This window comes from Stegastes partitus, unplaced genomic scaffold, assembly GCF_000690725.1.
Source record: "Stegastes partitus isolate 25-593 unplaced genomic scaffold, Stegastes_partitus-1.0.2 Scaffold237, whole genome shotgun sequence".
Taxonomy (NCBI): Eukaryota; Metazoa; Chordata; class Actinopteri; family Pomacentridae; genus Stegastes; species Stegastes partitus.
Window position 1 is genome coordinate 3,119 of NW_007577968.1, and position 17,486 is coordinate 20,604.

At 43.2% G+C, this 17,486-nt stretch overlaps 2 protein-coding genes across 2 annotated transcripts; one reads left to right on the forward strand and one right to left on the reverse strand.

The window, feature by feature from the left end:
• Nucleotides 1–511: 511 nt before the first annotated feature.
• LOC103357130 (septin-2-like) lies at nt 512–9,907 on the reverse strand. Its single transcript, XM_008281543.1, has 7 exons — nt 9,808–9,907; nt 3,676–3,731; nt 3,159–3,258; nt 2,990–3,076; nt 2,564–2,687; nt 1,273–1,407; nt 512–983 (listed from the first exon to the last, which is right to left on the reverse strand). The coding sequence occupies exons 2-7, from the start codon at nt 3,700–3,702 to the stop codon at nt 512–514; spliced, it is 945 nt and encodes a 314-aa protein (XP_008279765.1). The 5' UTR covers nt 3,703–3,731; nt 9,808–9,907.
• Nucleotides 9,908–11,461: 1,554 nt separating this feature from the next.
• LOC103357131 (claudin-5-like) lies at nt 11,462–13,201 on the forward strand. The gene has a single exon (XM_008281544.1). The coding sequence runs from the start codon at nt 11,676–11,678 to the stop codon at nt 12,321–12,323; it is 648 nt and encodes a 215-aa protein (XP_008279766.1). The 5' UTR covers nt 11,462–11,675; the 3' UTR covers nt 12,324–13,201.
• Nucleotides 13,202–17,486: the final 4,285 nt, after the last annotated feature.

The following is a 17,486-nucleotide window of genomic DNA, read 5'->3' on the forward strand; positions in this document are numbered from 1 at the left end:
GACTCAAGAAGTGACTCAGACAAGGTACTTATCCATAAAAACAGTCATCTAATTGCCCAATTGTTTCCGTTTTTTTCTGATTTGAGATTTAAAGTAAGGAACTAAGGCACACTGATGCTTTACGGAAAGAAGAGGAGTAACACAGAAGCAGGAAAATCCCGCTAACTCATCTCACATGTGAGAGATTATCAGCTGAACACATGGCTGTGAAGTGTGTGTGTGTTGTAGTGGTACTACTCTGTTCTTCCCCCTCTGGACAGCAGGAAGCTGAGAAGCGTGCAGGCAGGCAGGCAGGCAGACACTTGGGTCAGCTCCAGCAGGAAGTATCTGGGCCGGGCTGAGGCTGGATGAGATGTGCTTCATCCATATTATATACAACACACTCTTTTCCTATGCCCGCCCCTCCTACCGCTTCCCCTCCGACGTTGCCCCTCCCTGTACTTCTGAACAATCTGCCAGTATCATCAAAAACACAAGCCATACATCACCGCGATTACACACGCGTGCATTCTCACACAAAGACGCGGATGTTTGACACAGCGGGCCGCCAAAAGGGACAGAAAAGTGATTTTGCTATTATTAGTGTATGGTCCCATTCTATTATTATTACAATGATGATGATGGTCCATTTTCTAATGGCTAAACCATGCAGCTGCTGATGGGATAAAAACAAGCACATAACAGATCCCAAAATAAAGCCCCCAACATCCTGACAACAAGATTCTTTAGACATTCCAGCTGTGTGCCGGGAGTCAAATCTAGGGGAAAGATGATTACATGTACTGTATGTGGAAAGTGGATCGACACAGTGTGTGTGTGTCGGTGTGTGTGTGTGTGTGTGTGTGTGTGTGTGCATTAAACCCACCCTCCTCTTCAGGCGATCCCTCTCCCTCAGTGTCAGTGTGTCAGCCTTGGCGATGACTGGGACGATGTTAACTTTGCTGTGGATGGCCTTCATAAACTCCACGTCCAGCGGCTTTAAACTGGGGAAGGAAAAAAAAAAAAAAAGGGAACAGGAAGGGCAATTAGGACACAATGAAAACCAGAGAGGGCATCAGCTTTGAGATGAAAGAAAACGAGAAAGTGGGTGAAACTGCGCTGCAATGACATGAAAGCGCTGCGAGACAATGCAGAACTAGCAGGGAAGTACAGTTCTGACAATACGCCATAAAAAAAAAAAGTGCTGATGCTGTGATATTAGCATGTAGCTGACTAAAGAGTCTTTAAATGAGGAAGGGTGTGTCATGAATGTAAAGTCGTGACTTTGCTCACCCGTGTCCGAATGGAGAAATGAAGTAGAAGCAGCAGTGCACCCTGTTGTCCACTATGTGTCTTCGGTTCAGGCCGCTCTCATCGTGGAGGTAGCGCTCAAACTGATTGTCGATGTACTGGATGATGGTCTTGAAGCTGACGCCAAAAACAGACAGAAGAAACGCTTTTCCGTTAGCACCGACATTCATACATCAGAGCATTCTTGGAGGATCTTCATTGTCAAGGAGAAACGCGAGGAACACATTTAAACTGTTCAAAAAGCCTTTCGTAGGTTTAGGAGGGTTTGATATGAACATCCAGTTGTTTTAAAGCAAATACAGTAAGTAGTCTCACAAAATTAAACAAAAACATGCATTAATAAACTCCCTGGACTTCAATAAAGACTCATCAGAGTGTGGTTTTTATGTCACTGTTGTCATAAACTGTTTCCTGACATGTTCCTTCTAAACTCTGCTGAATAAACTGGAAAAAATGCAGGTGTTGGATTTAACAGCTGCTGTTTGCATAGTTGCTAAAAGTTGACATTTTTCTGCTCTGAGGTCATCACCTGACAGTCAGCTCTGAAATATCTCCTACAACATCAGCGATTACTTTTTGTAATTCTGAAACAGGAACAAACAGGAGATGAATTGTACACGCTGTTTCTGAGCAGTTGCTGTGATAACGAGTTAAAGTGATGAACGGCGGTTTCTGACTTCTGGACAAACGGCACAACATCACTCGTACGATGAATACTGTTTCTATTTTTGTCTGACTTACTGTGTAAAAATGAAAATGTTTTGCAAGCAGTACAGTTGTTTAACTTGTTAAAACCCATCAGACTATACAGGTTCTCTGTTTAGTTTCAGAGTTTATGATGTGTTATAATGTGTGTGAATTTGACGTGCCTTATCAAATTTGGCTCAGTAGCTTTCATATCTAACATTAATAATCTGAATCTAAATCTATTGGGGAGGTGACAACACCAGATTCTGCAGAGAAAGCAAAGACAAAGTGCCTGTTTTTTCTACAAATGTGTATCTTCTATAGCTTTTCTTCTTCTTAGTAGCCTATGAGCGATTTCACGACAACCAACAGATCTTGGATAGGGAGTCTGCAATGACAGCACTATCACACACAAAGAGTACACTAGAATCTAGACACAGGGAATGCAGAGGGAGGCGAGGTAGGAAATAAGGAGTTTGGGATGAAACATGAGAAAGGGAGCGGTAGAGGACAGGAGGGAAGGACCAGAGAGCATGCTGGACATGTCTCGAGTTTGCTATCACTCCTCCGCAGCACATAAACACACCAGTCCTGGCTGTTGATGGCGTCGCCGTAACCAGGGGTGTCGACAACGGTGAGACGGAGCTTCACTCCTCTCTCCTCGATTTCCACAGTCGACGCTTCGATCTGCACCGTCCTCTCAATCTTCTCTGTGGGGTCAAAGCAGGAGAAAACATCAAAGAAGGTGGAAAATGAAATCATGGGTTTTGTCATCTAAAAGGGATATTTTCCAATCTACACGAACTGACCAGGGAGGGCCGGGATAATTGTTTTCAAGCCAGACCAAGTCCTAATCTAAGTCGAGTCATAAGAAGGGCAGGGTCATATTTTGAGACTGCAAGCATTCCCAGCATTCCTCTTGAAATAATGCTCAGCTGGAGACATTGCAGCAGACATTTCTCTGTTATTACAGTGTGTGTGTGTGTGTGTGTGTGTGTGTTGTTGATCGTACCTGCAGCACCGGGGATGTAGCGCTCAGGGTAGAGATCAGTGAGAAACAGGCTGTTTATAAGTGTCGATTTTCCCAAACCAGACTCCCCTGAAAAACAACGAGATTAGAAAACAAATCTCTCCTCTCTAAATCATACAGTCTGCTTTAGGAGGCGAGAGTGGTCGCTCACCTACAACCATGAGAGTGAACTCAAACCCCTTTTTCACAGATTTCCGGTGCACTTGGTTCGGGAGGTTGGCGAATCCTACATAACCCGCTGTATCTGGGAACTATAGCGGACAAAAGGTAGAGATGTTGTATTATAAAAATATGCACAGCCTCACATCGTAGTGTTATGCAATGTTGGCGTTAAGGTATTTCCTACTCTCACTCTGTAAATCTAGTAAACAAGGCCTGCCTGACGTTTCTCATTATTTTATGAGGTGTACGTTTAAAGGCGCAGGTCAGTGCATAAGAGTGAGATTAATGATGATGATGCATATCGTTGTAGAAATTCCAACAGGCAATAAAGGCTGGCCATGAAACACTTGAATTTATACAGGATATCCTCTCTGGATGCTTGTGTATGCGTGTGTGCATGAGATTACAAGTACCATGCCTATGAATCACCGGTGCCTTCTTACAAAGCCCTCCTGCCTTCGATCTGTCACAGTTCAGTGTAATAGCTGTAATGTGGTGTTACTCACCTTCCCTTTCTCTCCAGACTGAGACATCGCTACTGTTTATGGGATTTCTGATGAGCCTGCAGGTGGGAGGAAAAATAAAAGGAGATATGGTTGTAAATGATATCAACTAAAAACCTTCCTCTTACTAGGTGCCTCCTCCAGTTAATGCTTTTCATATTGCTCATATATTGTGTTCACCCAGAGTAATGAATTCTGCAATCAATCATGCAGCATGTGAGAAGAAACTGTGATCACCTATAAAATATAATCATGGCTATAATGAGGTGCCAAATTAATTATAAAGATAATATCAGAAAAATGTGTGACCAACCGATATTGCTTTCTCACATATAAAAGGCAGGTCTAGCTTTTCTTCCCATTTTCAGCTTTTTTTAAAGGTTTTTTTAACCTCTGTTACACCAACAAGACAAATATGACACATTCACACTAAACTTAAACTGCACAGCTGTAGATAAATCCATATTTAGGTCAGATTTGAGGAATCTGTTGGGACTTTTTTCAGCAAAGCCAGAAGATTTTTTTTTTTTTTAATGGAAAGAATTTAAGGTGAGCCCTGTTAGATTTGTGATGGGAAAAGTGGATCAAATCACATGTGTAATTTTACAACACAATATTGATATATAGCAAAATATAACTTTCTGGGAGCTGCAAGGTGGCTCGGTGGTTAGCACTATTGCCTCGCAGCTAGAAGGTCGCCGGTTTGCGTCCCAGTGAGGACATCCGGGATCTTTCTGCGTGGAGTTTGCATGTTCTACCCAGGTTCTCTGGCTTCCTTCCACAGTCCAAAAATATGTTGAGGTTAATTGGTGATTCTAAATTGCCCTGTGACAGACTGTCGACCTGTCCAGGTGTCCCCTGCCTAAGCAGTGTATAGATAATGGATGGATGGATGGATGGATGGATGGATGGATGGATGGATGGATGGATGGATGGATAATTTTATGGAAAAAATGTCCATAGGAAAATCTAAATTTCTAAAATGACCCCCCAAAAAATAGTTTTCAGCTAATGCATCAGTCCCTGTCAAGCTGTGATTCTTCAATATCTTATTGATGTAAAAGTCATATTAAAAAACAAAAATCATAAAGTTTGTAGACAGTAATTTGTAGTATTGTTCAGACACATAAACCCAGAGAATTAGCAGGATAGGTGCAAAATTTAGTCCGTCTCTTGTGTAAACAGCCTTTGCAAGTCTTCACAACACATCCATTCATAAGACAGCAATTAGAGAAATGAACAAGCATCTCATATCTCCAGCGCTATTTACAAAAACACAACCCCGCCTGAGAATGTTTATACTGTAAACTCAAAATGATCTGCTGCACGTCGAGTGGATGTTCAGACGTTCATTCAAGGTGACTGCTGCTGCGTTCCTAGCGCTATCGCAAGGAAGGAGCAGAGATTACAGGCTGCGGGCAGCAAGTTGGTTCCCAGACTTCCATTAAACTGTTACGGTCTTGCGCACCCCGTGCTCCCGTCCCACTCGATGACCCGTAGCAGACGACAGAGCAACAATCCCTCTTGATAAATTAGCCACATAATGACTGAGCAGGAAGAACAGGCTCCGTTTTATCACCAACACACTGGCCCTTGACAGGTGGAGTGTGATAAGCATTAGAAAGAGGCAGGCTGCCGTGCGCTGCCAAACGGAGATTCACTCTGCTTATGTAACGGCGGGAAAGAGGTGGCATGGGAACCTGAGGTGACCGTTCTCTGCTGGAATTTGTGGATACTTGGGGAACAATTTCACACTGTTAAATGCATTAGATGGTAGTTGGGGGTCGCCCTCTGTATGAAAGCGGGCAGCGATCTCTCACACTGACAGGGTGGTTTCATCGAGCCCGCACCAATGGATGTTTATCCCGTTGGTTCCTGAAGAATTTCCTATAGGGTGGGGGGGAGCTCAGCTGAGGGAGGAGGGAGAACACGTGCCTCACCCCTGACAACATTTCAGGACCAACCGCATGCAGAACAACACCAATCATTTCGGGTGGAGGAGTGCCAGGTGGAGTCAAAGAGGGAGCGCGTACGAGGCCTCGTCAGGAAATAAACATTTAAAAACGGGTGAAAACATTCACGGACACACACACGAATGTTATGAAAACAACGACACTGATTTAGTTAAAGCGATTAGGACATGGAGGTATCAAACTTGGAAAAAAAAAAAAGTTAGTACCATTTTTTTGGAGATTATTACGATGCAATCCCCCGAGGAATATGAATCTCTGTACAAAATATGAACCAATGCATCTGTCTTATGTTGCACTATTTAGCTGGATATGTGACAACTCTGAGGAGGAGAAAAGGCCTCACCCAAGCCACTAAGACTCATCTTAACAGCACATCTATCTTCAAGACGAGCTAGAAAGCAAATCTTGAAGGAGACTGACCAACTGACCGACTCCCTGCCTACTGCTGCCGTCCCTAAAGCCGCTACGCCACTACAGCTCCATCGCTGGTTTCAAGCCTAAAAACACACAGATGAAAATAAATGTGTTTTGATTATTAATGAACGTCTGAGTTAGCGCGGCGGCCCACACAGGCTTATTCATGTGTATCACGCGCACACACACACCCCAAAGTGTTATTCCTCTTCAGGCTCTGTGGGAACCAGCATTAGTCCGGCAGCAGATTAATTAAACCGTTCCAATATCGCAGTTGTAATCTTACAAAGACAACACTACAGGACAGACAGGCGGGAGGCACACTTCAATAATACTCTCTTAATAATGGCCATTTAATCGGCCGGGCTGCTGAGCTGCTTACACACACATACACACGGGCATCAATGAGCCAGACGTGGGGGAGATTAAACAGTTTGGGCCAAAAGGGAAAAATGCCACCTTAGAAAAGCCAAAGTTCTTGGCATGTAATGCATTTACAGTTGATTTATTGGCTGGAGGGAAGCCATGAAGGGGCAGCAGCGCTAGTAGAACTATTCACCTTCCTGACAGGCAGTGTCAAGGGTCTGCACACCCGCTCTCCTCGGATTAAGGACTTTCTGCACTTATTGGAAACACTGAAACAATCATTTTACACCCTGGAGACTTTGTGAACTCGGTGGCATAACAACAGAAATGGTAATTTACTGGCAGCTGATCACAGCAACAGGGACCCCGGAGCTACCGAGTATAATAAAGTGATGTTTGGCTCATGCAAAGACTCGTAGACACACAACGACACCGAGACAGGGGGTCTCGACTGGAACTAAACAGCCCTATGGGGCAAAAGGTAGCGGTGGTCAGCTACAGCACTGTAATAAAGACATGATACTGTTTTCTAAGCTGCGGTTTTTGAAACACTTTAAAATATGAGCCCACAGAGAGGAAAAAAGCCACAATGGGCGGAATGAAAAAGCCTTTCAACCATGAGGAAACCAGCAGGCCTGTTTGCAACGCTGACAGAGTTTAAAGCACAGGATGGGCCGTTTATGATGATGTGGACAGGCTCGGAAATTACTAAAATCAAGTGGGAGTCATACAGCAACAAAATATTATCCCAGCAATGCCCACATAGCTGCTGTAAAGTACTGTTAAGTTTAAATGGGACAAAAAAAATAATCTTTTTTGTCATTCACTCCAATCCATTTGTTCATTCATTTATTTGCAATGTTCCTTCAATCAAACGGCCTTTTGTAGGGAAGAAAACCCCAAAACTAGATTATGTTACATTAACTTCATACACATTATGAAACAGTCAGTCAACAGAAAATTAATCTGAAGAGCAAAAAGCTAAAGATGAAGTAATTTCCTTCTTTAATGTGAGGAAGTACGACTGTTCCTGGTTTTATATTACAGTAAAGTTAATAAAGTTATTCTCTTGGTTATACTCCTGCAGCATTTTTACATATTTCTTTGGTGAACTATTAACTACTTAATCAAATAAATAAATTACATATTAAAGTTGGGAAATCAGACAATATTGTAGACTAAAGGAATTTGTCTACACTGCAGGCAGCAACTCACCTAATGTCCCCAAATACAACCACTGTGGTCAATGTTGAAAATCAGTAATCAAATGTTTGTATTAATATACGAAGACGCATTGACCCCATTATTTATAACACTGTGTGCAGTGTCTGCAGCACATGCAGCAGAATACAAATCACATCTGAGCAGATGGTGGTGCAGCGTCAAGCTGTGTCTTCACAGTAAGTTGCTAAGTAGTTTGTGAAATGCATCGCTGGGAAGACAACAAGCAGTGACCCCAAATCCAATATGTGTCCAGCTCTAGTTTATACGTCGAGTTATTTTATCTATAAATGGCTTCTTAGTTGCGGAAAATCACAGTTTTGCAAGTACTGTATGTCATGCCACTGCAAATTTTTATTTTATTTATTTATTTATTTTAATAATCTGCCTTTGTTTTTTTATTTATATATATTTTTGGGGCTTTTTTGCCTTTATTTAGAGCAGTAGAGACAGACAGGAAAGGGGGAGAAGAATGGGGAGAGACCTGCAGCAAAGGGTCGGGGAACTATAGCCCCTGTTCATGGGTCACCTGCTCAGCTAGGTGAGCCATAGGGGCGCCCTGCCACTGCAAATGTTATCCATATAATCTAACCCCACAAAATATTTTTAAGATTTAAAAAAACAAGTGTGAGTTGCAGTCCTAAAATTAAGTAATCACAATCTCATCCTACTGAGCGAGGACCACAATATATAGAGCAAATCAAATGGCCGCTGTGCCCATTTTCCTGTTATCACAGTAAAACGGGCACCTGTAGAGATGAGGGTTATTTATAACGTGTGTTTGTTCATGCAGTTTTCCACACACAGCCTGGTGAATCAAAGGTATCCTGCTGCGCAACATCATCATTCAACCCTCTGACACAATGGTCCACGTCCACTTGGTTCCATCAAAGTGAATGAAGTTTTGTTTTTTCCATTCACGCCGCGGCGCAAAACGGGAGGAAACATCCCCTTGTAGTTCACAGCGTCAGACAGATGTCTTCCCTGGCGCTCGTGTGCTGGACGATGGCGTTGGCGAGATAAGGTCGCAGGAAGGGGAAAGGTCAGGGAGCGGTGAAGGTGCTGAATCAGAGGTCTGAGACGTCTTTCGATACCAAGAGATGTTGTTCTTCTGATATCAAACTGTTCTCTGTCCAGCTGGATAAAAAGTGAAGTCATTTTCAGAGCTGCAGGGCAGCTGCCAGCCTGAGATTACAGCCTGCTTCGTCTGCCATCGTGCTCGCAGCGTTCAACACTCAGCAAGAAAAGGAAGTGAAATATGCATGTTTTCACTGGGCAAAAAACACAAGCAAAAGATGGATGATAATTCTTCAATAGTGGCCCTCCGCCACATCTGAGACAGACACATAATGAGAATATGTTATTGTTTCCCACTGTTATTGTTAGCTTGTCTGGACGCAAAATTTATCTTCGAGCAAATGCAGTTTACAATCATAGGTCAAGGACTAATCAGATGCTAGAAAGCAGAGTTCAAGAAGGGTCCACAAGAAGGCTTTACAGGAACTCTGCTCTGAATGGCACGTCTATGCAGATTGGATATAGGCACTGATTTAGGAGATACGTGGGCCTATTGAAGTGTAGAGTTTCCCTGCTGTAACCAGACATGAACTGGGACAATGGGGCAATAACTGAGTTCAAAGCACAACAACAAAAAAAAGAAAAGAAAAAAAAAGGGTATTTGGCCATCATTACTGTTTGGAAAAGCTGAAGAGAAGGAAATGTTTATTTGGACAGTTGTGTCAAGTAATAAGGGAGACTATAAAACAATGCTTTAGTGACTGGCCAGGGGAGTTTGAAACGTGTGTGAAGGCCTCAGTGTCTAACAGTCAGATGTCCACCACACCCAGTCTGTCAGACACCAAACATCAACTGGGACAATGACACCAGACTGTGAGCGCGCACCGCTCAGGCCGAACACCGCCGCGCGTTTAAATGACTTTACTCCTTTGAAACTACTTTGATAGACTCGTTTGGACCCAAACAAAGTAAAGAAACTGTGTTAACGTGACATGTCAAACTTTAGCATGCAACAGTTGTTACCGCGGCTGGTGTCATGTTGCCAGCGAGACTTTAACCGACTGTCCGGCGTGTCCTCTTCCCCCAGAGTCCGACAGTTTTTAACTTAAGAGACACAACAACAAACAACCGAGCAGTGCCTTACCTGTCCGTAACTTTGAAATATCGTTAATAGCCGGAGCTTTTCGCCTCTCGCCGCTGTCCCAGCCCAGGAAGGGAAACCCGGAAAGCGCTTCCCTGAGTCCGCCCTCGTCCCTCAAGCTTTTTCATTGCCAACGGCTTGTCCTGCCGCGCCACTGACGCCATTACGGCTCAAGGTTCAGGACGGCTGCGGCGTAGAACAACAATGCCTGTCAGATCCAAGATGGCTGCTGCAGTATTGCAGTTTCTTTTAACTTTGGCTTTGTCGCGGACTGCCCTGTCTGCCGACTTCGTGGGAAATGTTGAATGTATTGTTGTAGACGTATTTTAAATTAGATTTAAAAAAAAAAATAAAAAATCTTGGCTGCTAACTCGTAATAAAAAACATAATTATACAAATCTTGGCTATAGGGTCAAATAATGTTGTCTTCTGTTTCAAAATACACTGTAAGGATCATGCCCATAATTGTGCCCATAAATAATTTAAATCAGGCAAACCAAACGGCTAAAAGTACGTATTGTTAATTACAAATATTTAGGTTACACACACTATAATTTTGAGGCTCTTGTATTTGTGTATTTCTATTTTATTTTAAGCTTCTTTATTTTACTTCACTATATTGATGGAATAATGTTGTCATTAGAGGACACATTCCCATATTTCCCAGCATACATTAACATAACAAAGTGGTTTAAATTAGTATTGTTTACACTGTGGTAGTATCACTGTATATTCTAAAACGTCTTCCAAGTCCAAACAAAAACTGTTGCACCGGAGTAAACCTATAGGCTATGTGGATTTTATTTAAAATGTTAATTATCCCAACCCAATATACAAGCATCATCAAGACCAACACATTTATTGTTTCAATAACATCCCTTACAAGTCATTACATTTCACAAATAAGGCTTTTTGTTGTTGTTGTTGTTGTTGTAGGTAGGTAGTGCATAATCCTCCACTAGAGCCACAAATAATTTTAAAGCAGCTAAAACAAAAACAAGAAAATGGCAGGAAGATATAAGAAATGATAAACAACAACAATAACAACAAAAAAGTTCATTTAAAAGAATGAAAATAATTTTAAAAACACACACAAGTAATTTTAAATATGAAATGAAGGTAAAATTAATCTAATGCATGAATAACATCATTAACAAATGTGATGATAAATTAAGGCAGAGAGTCCCGGTCCCTTAAGGCTGTAAAAACTGCTTGTATGTCAAACAAATATGACATTTTACTGTCTTTCTTGTTTTATGACACCCAAGATATCCAGATAAGAATCTCATACACATCAGAATGAGCCCATGTGTGCCACAGACAAGTGACATCAGCCTCCATGTCTGAAAAATCAATAACAAGAGCAGTGATTCACCAAACCTCTGCATTTCAGCTGCTCCATAACCTTAAAACACCCTTAATTCCCCCTTCCCATAAAGGCCCTTCACCCCTCTCCTGCCCCCCTCTATTCATTGTAAATAACTGTTCAAACGCACAATGCGCTCTGGACCGCTTTATTCAGTCGCACAACTTCCCTGCGCTTTCATTGGTCCTTTGAGGATGCGGCGGCAGCGGATTGGAGGAAAGTTTCTCCTCGAGTCCACACACCCCCACCCCGCAGATATTCGTGGTCCGGTGCTACTGTGATTCCAGTTGTTTTCACATCCCCTCACTAACAAAGAGACTCGGAGCTGCTGTCTTACATCTCTGAGTAAATGTGGTGAGTGATGCGCAACTAACGACTGACGCTCCTGCACACCGAGGTGAGAACGAAGAAACAAAGAGCAGAAAGACACCTTGCTCTCAAGAAGAGAGCTCAGAGGAGAGATTATCAAACTTCAGACAGACTTGATTGAACGTAAAAAGTGAAAATGGTGTCGGCCGGACTGGAGATCTTGGGACTGTCGCTGTGCGTAATTGGCTCGCTCCTGGTGATGGTTGCTTGCGGGCTGCCCATGTGGAAGGTGACGGCTTTCATCGAGGCCAACATCGTGGTGGCTCAGACGATCTGGGACGGCTTGTGGATGTCGTGTGTGGTGCAGAGCACGGGCCAGATGCAGTGCAAGGTGCACGACTCCGTCCTCGCCCTCAGCCACGACCTGCAGGCGGCCAGAGCGCTCACCATCATCTCGTCGGTGATGGGCGTGCTGGGGCTCATGGTGGTGATCGCGGGGGCGCAGTGCACCAACTGCATCCGCGCTGAGTACGTCAAAGCCCGGGTGGTGAACGCCGGAGGGGTCATCTACATCATCAGTGGCCTGTTTGTGCTGGTTCCGCTGTGCTGGATGGCCAACAACATCATATCGGACTTCTACAATCCACAGGTGCCCGCATCCAAGAAGAGGGAGATCGGCGCTGCGCTCTACATCGGCTGGGCGGCCACGGCGCTGCTGCTGATCGGAGGAGCGCTGCTGTGCTGCTCCTGTCCCTCCAGCGGGAACTCGGGATACTCGGTAAAATACGCACCGACCAAGAGAGCCACGCAGAACGGGGACTATGACAAGAGGAATTATGTGTAGCTGCGCGGCTCGTAGCAGGCGGTGCGTAATGACCTGCAGCTTTTGAAAAAACTGTTTGTTTTTTACGGACGTTATCTTTGCACCTGCATTTTTTTGTTTTGTTTTTTTTGTTTTTTAGAAATCTGAACTTTGAAAATCAATGGAAGCACCTCTGCTGTTTTTACACTGGCCCTTCACTATGCTCGGACCATGAATTCACACATCCTTTTTGTGTCTACAGGAGATTAAAGAAGAAGAAAAAAAAAGACTATCAACGACAAGAGGTAGCTCACAGACAAAAAGGAGTATCTTTGTTAGGTACCTGCTTTTGTAAATCTTCGAAATTATTAGTATTTTGAATTGTTTACCGTTGTAACTGCAAAGGTTTTCTTCTCTTGAGAAACTCTTGCCACCGAAAATAAACACTGTTCTTTCGCCTTGATGTGCATTGTCAGCACACACTTGTACAGTAACTGAGAATGTTTGCACTCCCACACGTTCAGCTTCCTTTAGGGGGAACTACGCCGACATGTTGACAATAAAAAAAAGTTCAATAACAATAAAGAGCGACGAAGAAAAGTGCATACATGTAAATGCCAGACGAGCTTTTTGTGTTGTTCTGAAGTTTGCAGTCTAACTTTGGACCTGTGGATCTCGGAGATCCTGGGATTTGTAGGTCAAAACATGATACATGTACAGTCCGTTATTCGGCCGCACTGAGCACCTGCAATAGTTTTTGCATCATTGTCCCTGCAGGGAGTCTCTTGTCTTTTCACAAATTCCAGGAATAAACTCTGTTTTCTGTTGGTATTTTTTGATGTAATGATTCATTATTCATGTATACGAAGATGCAATACTGTTTCCTTTTATTAAGATTAAAGTGAATATATTGTCTGAAATCTTTAGCGTGTGTTCTTCAAACTGCGGGTTGTGACCGTGTGCGCAGGCAGGCAGGCAGCAGTGCCCTCCGCGGCCGTGCGTAATACATGCCGTTCCCACCATGAATCCATAAACCAACCCCCACGGCGGGAGAAAGTATTTTGGTTAGCCATAGAAATCCAGATGACAATGCCCATTCAGCTAGAGTGGGGCTCTGCTGTTCAACTCACAATACTCACCCCCACCAGCCGCCTCCCCTTCCAAACCTCTCCCCCCTCCCCTCCTCATCCGCAGTCAGTGAAAGGCGTTCAAATTAAAGCTATGGAGAAGCTGCTGGAATCGTCTTCCTGCAAGTCACTGCATTCATTCATTAGTCGCCACAAAACTCCAGCAGCACGGTGCCTTGACAAATGACCACTTTGACGCAGTTTGTCCACATCACGGGCGCAACATTTACGCAAACACTGGGGATGATATTGCAATATTATAATAAAGTTACAGGATTGTTTGACTTGTGGCAGAAAAACACAATATCACAGGATATTTCAGTGTCTGAGTAACAGCGGTCTGATTCAAAACTGTGACTGGATTACAAAAGCTTATCCATACTTGTTTTGCTGGTGACTTAAGAACCTTAGCAGGTCATATGCCCTCTTAGAAGTTGAAATTATGGCCACACAGAAAAGTCTGCATACAGTCAGGAGAATGCATGATCAGGAGAACTTCTGGTCAAATGATAACCAAGGCTGCAGATCCTCCACATCCAGAACAAAGACTCTCCTGCTTGTTTGTTATTGTTTGGCATGAGGAGACAATTCAAGTTATGATATTAGGGTGAGGTCATTTTCCAGAGTTTATCACCAGGTTTTCCTTTGTGGTTGGAGTTTGCTTGGTTGTCATGGAGACAAATCTGTTGACATGCAGACATCTCCACAGTGTTGGCTTCAAAAGTTATGGGTCAAAATCCATTCTTGGCCTTAAAAATAGTAGTTTGACAAAATAATCCCTAATTTACAAGCATGTTTCTTCTTGTGAAAGCTGTGATAAAAGCTAGAAGGGCTTTAGGTTTGTCAAAATATATCACAAATATCAATTATATGATCTGTCCAAGGGGTAGAATGAGCTCACATAAAGAGATTAATAAGAGGAAATTAATTAACTAACCAGAAACCAGTTTCATTAGAAAAAAACCCCCCTGAAAAATCATACTTCCCTGCTTAGAAAATGTTAATATTTGCAGGTTTATTAGTCGTCTTTGATATTAAATTCAATCTCTTTGGGTTTTAGAGTGTTCATCATACAAAATCTATGCAGTTTGAAAGACAAAATTAAACATTGCATTGAGAAAATAACTTCAGATAATTGGTACTTGCATCCCCACTTTAACATTCAGTCACTCTCAGGGAAGTAATGGTTCTTTAATGATTCTTCAAGGCAGCATTATCAGCTGAAGCACCTCTTGATTTAGGTCGTTGTTGTTCTCATACTTCACGTAGTTCTATAAAGTATTACAGGTTCATCATTTAATTGGAGTTTTGTGGTTTGGCGGCAGGTAAATGCATAAAATCAGAGCTGCAACTAACAATTATTTTCACTTTCAGTTCATTATTTGGTCTATAAACAGGAAAACTTGCAGAAAACAGAGAAAAATGTTCATCAGAATTTCCCAAAACCACAGTTGGTATCCTGAAATAACTAGTTTTGTCTGACCAACAGTCCAGAACAATTCTTACATTTGACTTTCTTTGATTGTGCAATTATCAAGTCCTATTGTCAAAATAGAACCAGATGGGTCCACAAAGAATTATCTTGAACATGGTTCCTTAAAGAGGCAATTTTAGTTCTTGTGGTGCCAAAAGGAACCAGTCTTTGATGGTTCATTGTGGAACTAGAAATGTTTTCTTTAACATTTTTTGGTACCGTTACTGTTTGAGTATACGACATATTTTAAAAACTATTTATCACGTCTGTTTGTTGTAACTGAGTAAAATGTGACCGTTTAACTTGATGAAGTTATGTTCTCGAGCTGAGAATTTCGGCGTTACTTTGCAGTCCGTATGGGTTTTTCCACACAAAGACGCTCTCTGGAAGGTGCAGTGTGATGTGCCTCAGTGAGATGTTTTTGTCGGATTGTTAGTTCCACTCTAGTCACCGCACAGAGGGTGACGAAGCGCAGGGTGTGTGTGGGAGTGTGTGTGTGTGTGTGTGTGCAACGGGTTAAGTGAGTGCACGTATGTGTGAGTGTAGAAAGAGTTGGGGGTGGGGCCGTGTGTGTGGGGGGGTTTGTTGCACCTTTAAAAAGGCCCTCATTCCAACGAGGAGGGAGGCAAACAGGGCCGGCGACGTCACTCAATGGGCGCTCGCCATGGTAACCAGCCAGAACCTGCAGTTGCCTGGCTACGGGAGCCTATAATGTGGTGGTATGGATGAGCCTAATAAAAGGCCTGGCCAGCAGACATTCCAGCATGCACGGACACACACACACACACACACACACAATCATACACACAGCCTATGCACAGCAGTCTGGAAGATGAAGGAGGGATTTACTTTAATCCTGTAATGGTCACTCCAAGAACAGCTGTGACAGCAGAAACACATTTGCCTCATTGTGTTTCATTTTAAGGGCAATTGTTGCCAACATGATTGCCAACACAAATTAGAGATGAATGTCAAGGGTGTCAGAAAAATGTCTCACAGAAACAGATGACATAACTCACAGAGAACCACTGAAACTGACCTCTAAACTTGACCTCATCCGGCCCAACAGAGCGCGGGGGCCACACGGTTAAGGTCGTGTCAAAAGTCGGCACTGATTTCAGATTTGTGCAGTCATCGGTGAGAGACGTGGGCTTTCGGGAGGTCGGGCTGGGCTAAGGAGTTGTCTCTCGTGACATGAACTTTAAACTCTGAAGCTGGTTTCGGGTCAGGCGAGCCGAAAGTCACTTCCCTCCACTGACCAGGCATGATCTCATCGAAGCAGAATCCCCCGCATTTGATAGGGGTCACAACCCTCAACCCCGAGCTCCTCACTCCCGCAAATAACTGCTCACGGAGCCGGCTTACGGAAAGTTTCGTAATTTCATGTGAGGTGGATACCACAACACAACCGAAGCAGTGTAGCTGATTCATGAAACAAAGGAGACCTAATTAATGTTTTTACTGATTGACTCAGACTTACATCACAGCCAGCAGGTGCATGCAGTCCACAGACTTCCCAGCAGGAGGGAGCTTACTCACAGATAGGAAAGCCAAGAGTCAGCAGGTGGTTAAACGTGGAGGACAAATGTGGCTTTGTGTACCGAGTTAAAGAACCCGTGAGCCGTTTGTTTGCGAAACAATGTGAGGGCTAGCATGGTCGGAGATGGAGATCAGAAAACAACACGCCACTTTCTTTTCTCCCGCATGTCCACAAAGTTTACAGCTCCGTGACTCACGAGTTTTTGTCGAAGCGCCATAGCGCGGCCAGGTTTCCTGTGCAGCGGACAGCGGAACAGGAAACAGGAAGGAACATGGAGGGTGTGGAGAGGAGGCGGGCGGAGGAGGGTGGAGAGTGTGTTTCTGTGTATGCAGCTCTACTGCTCCCAAAGCTACAGTATACACAGAAAGACAGGTACAAGCAAACGTATGTGTCTGTTTGTCCAACTTCTGATTTCATTAGCCTCATTTATCCTGCAACCTGCACACAAAGCACACAGAGCCATCACTGGTCCTTCACAGGTTGATGAACTGTTCTTCCTCCTGAGCCAGATGAATATAAAAAACAATAGATAATCCGAAAAATTCAGTGGCACAAACAGATTTGAAAAGGCAGCAACAACATTCATCTGAGAAAGTTTCAGATACAGTAACTGCAAAAAAATAAGTTTTCACCTTTTTTTTTGCTTTAGTTATTTAATTTTTTTTCTTTCTTGGACTGTACAAAATAATGTCAATTTATTTAAAATACTAAATGTTAAAGTAAGTGATTGCATAAATATTTACCCCTTTAAAGTGACTCATCTGATTCAGTCCTATCACTGGTGAATCAGTGCTTCTCTCTTTATCTAAACCATGAAGACAAAAGGTTAATGGCAAGCATAAGTCCGGGGATGGATACAAGAAAATTCACTGAATATTCCTTGAAGCACATTTAAATCCATCTTTAAGAAACAGAAGGAATATGGCATACGCGTGAATCTGCCTAAAGGAGGCCGTCCCCAGAAACAGAGTGACTATACAGGAGAGTGACTAGTGAGGGAGGTCATCAAGACGCCTATGACTCCTCTGAAGGAGTTACGAGAAGGAGACTAGGGAGGGAGGCCA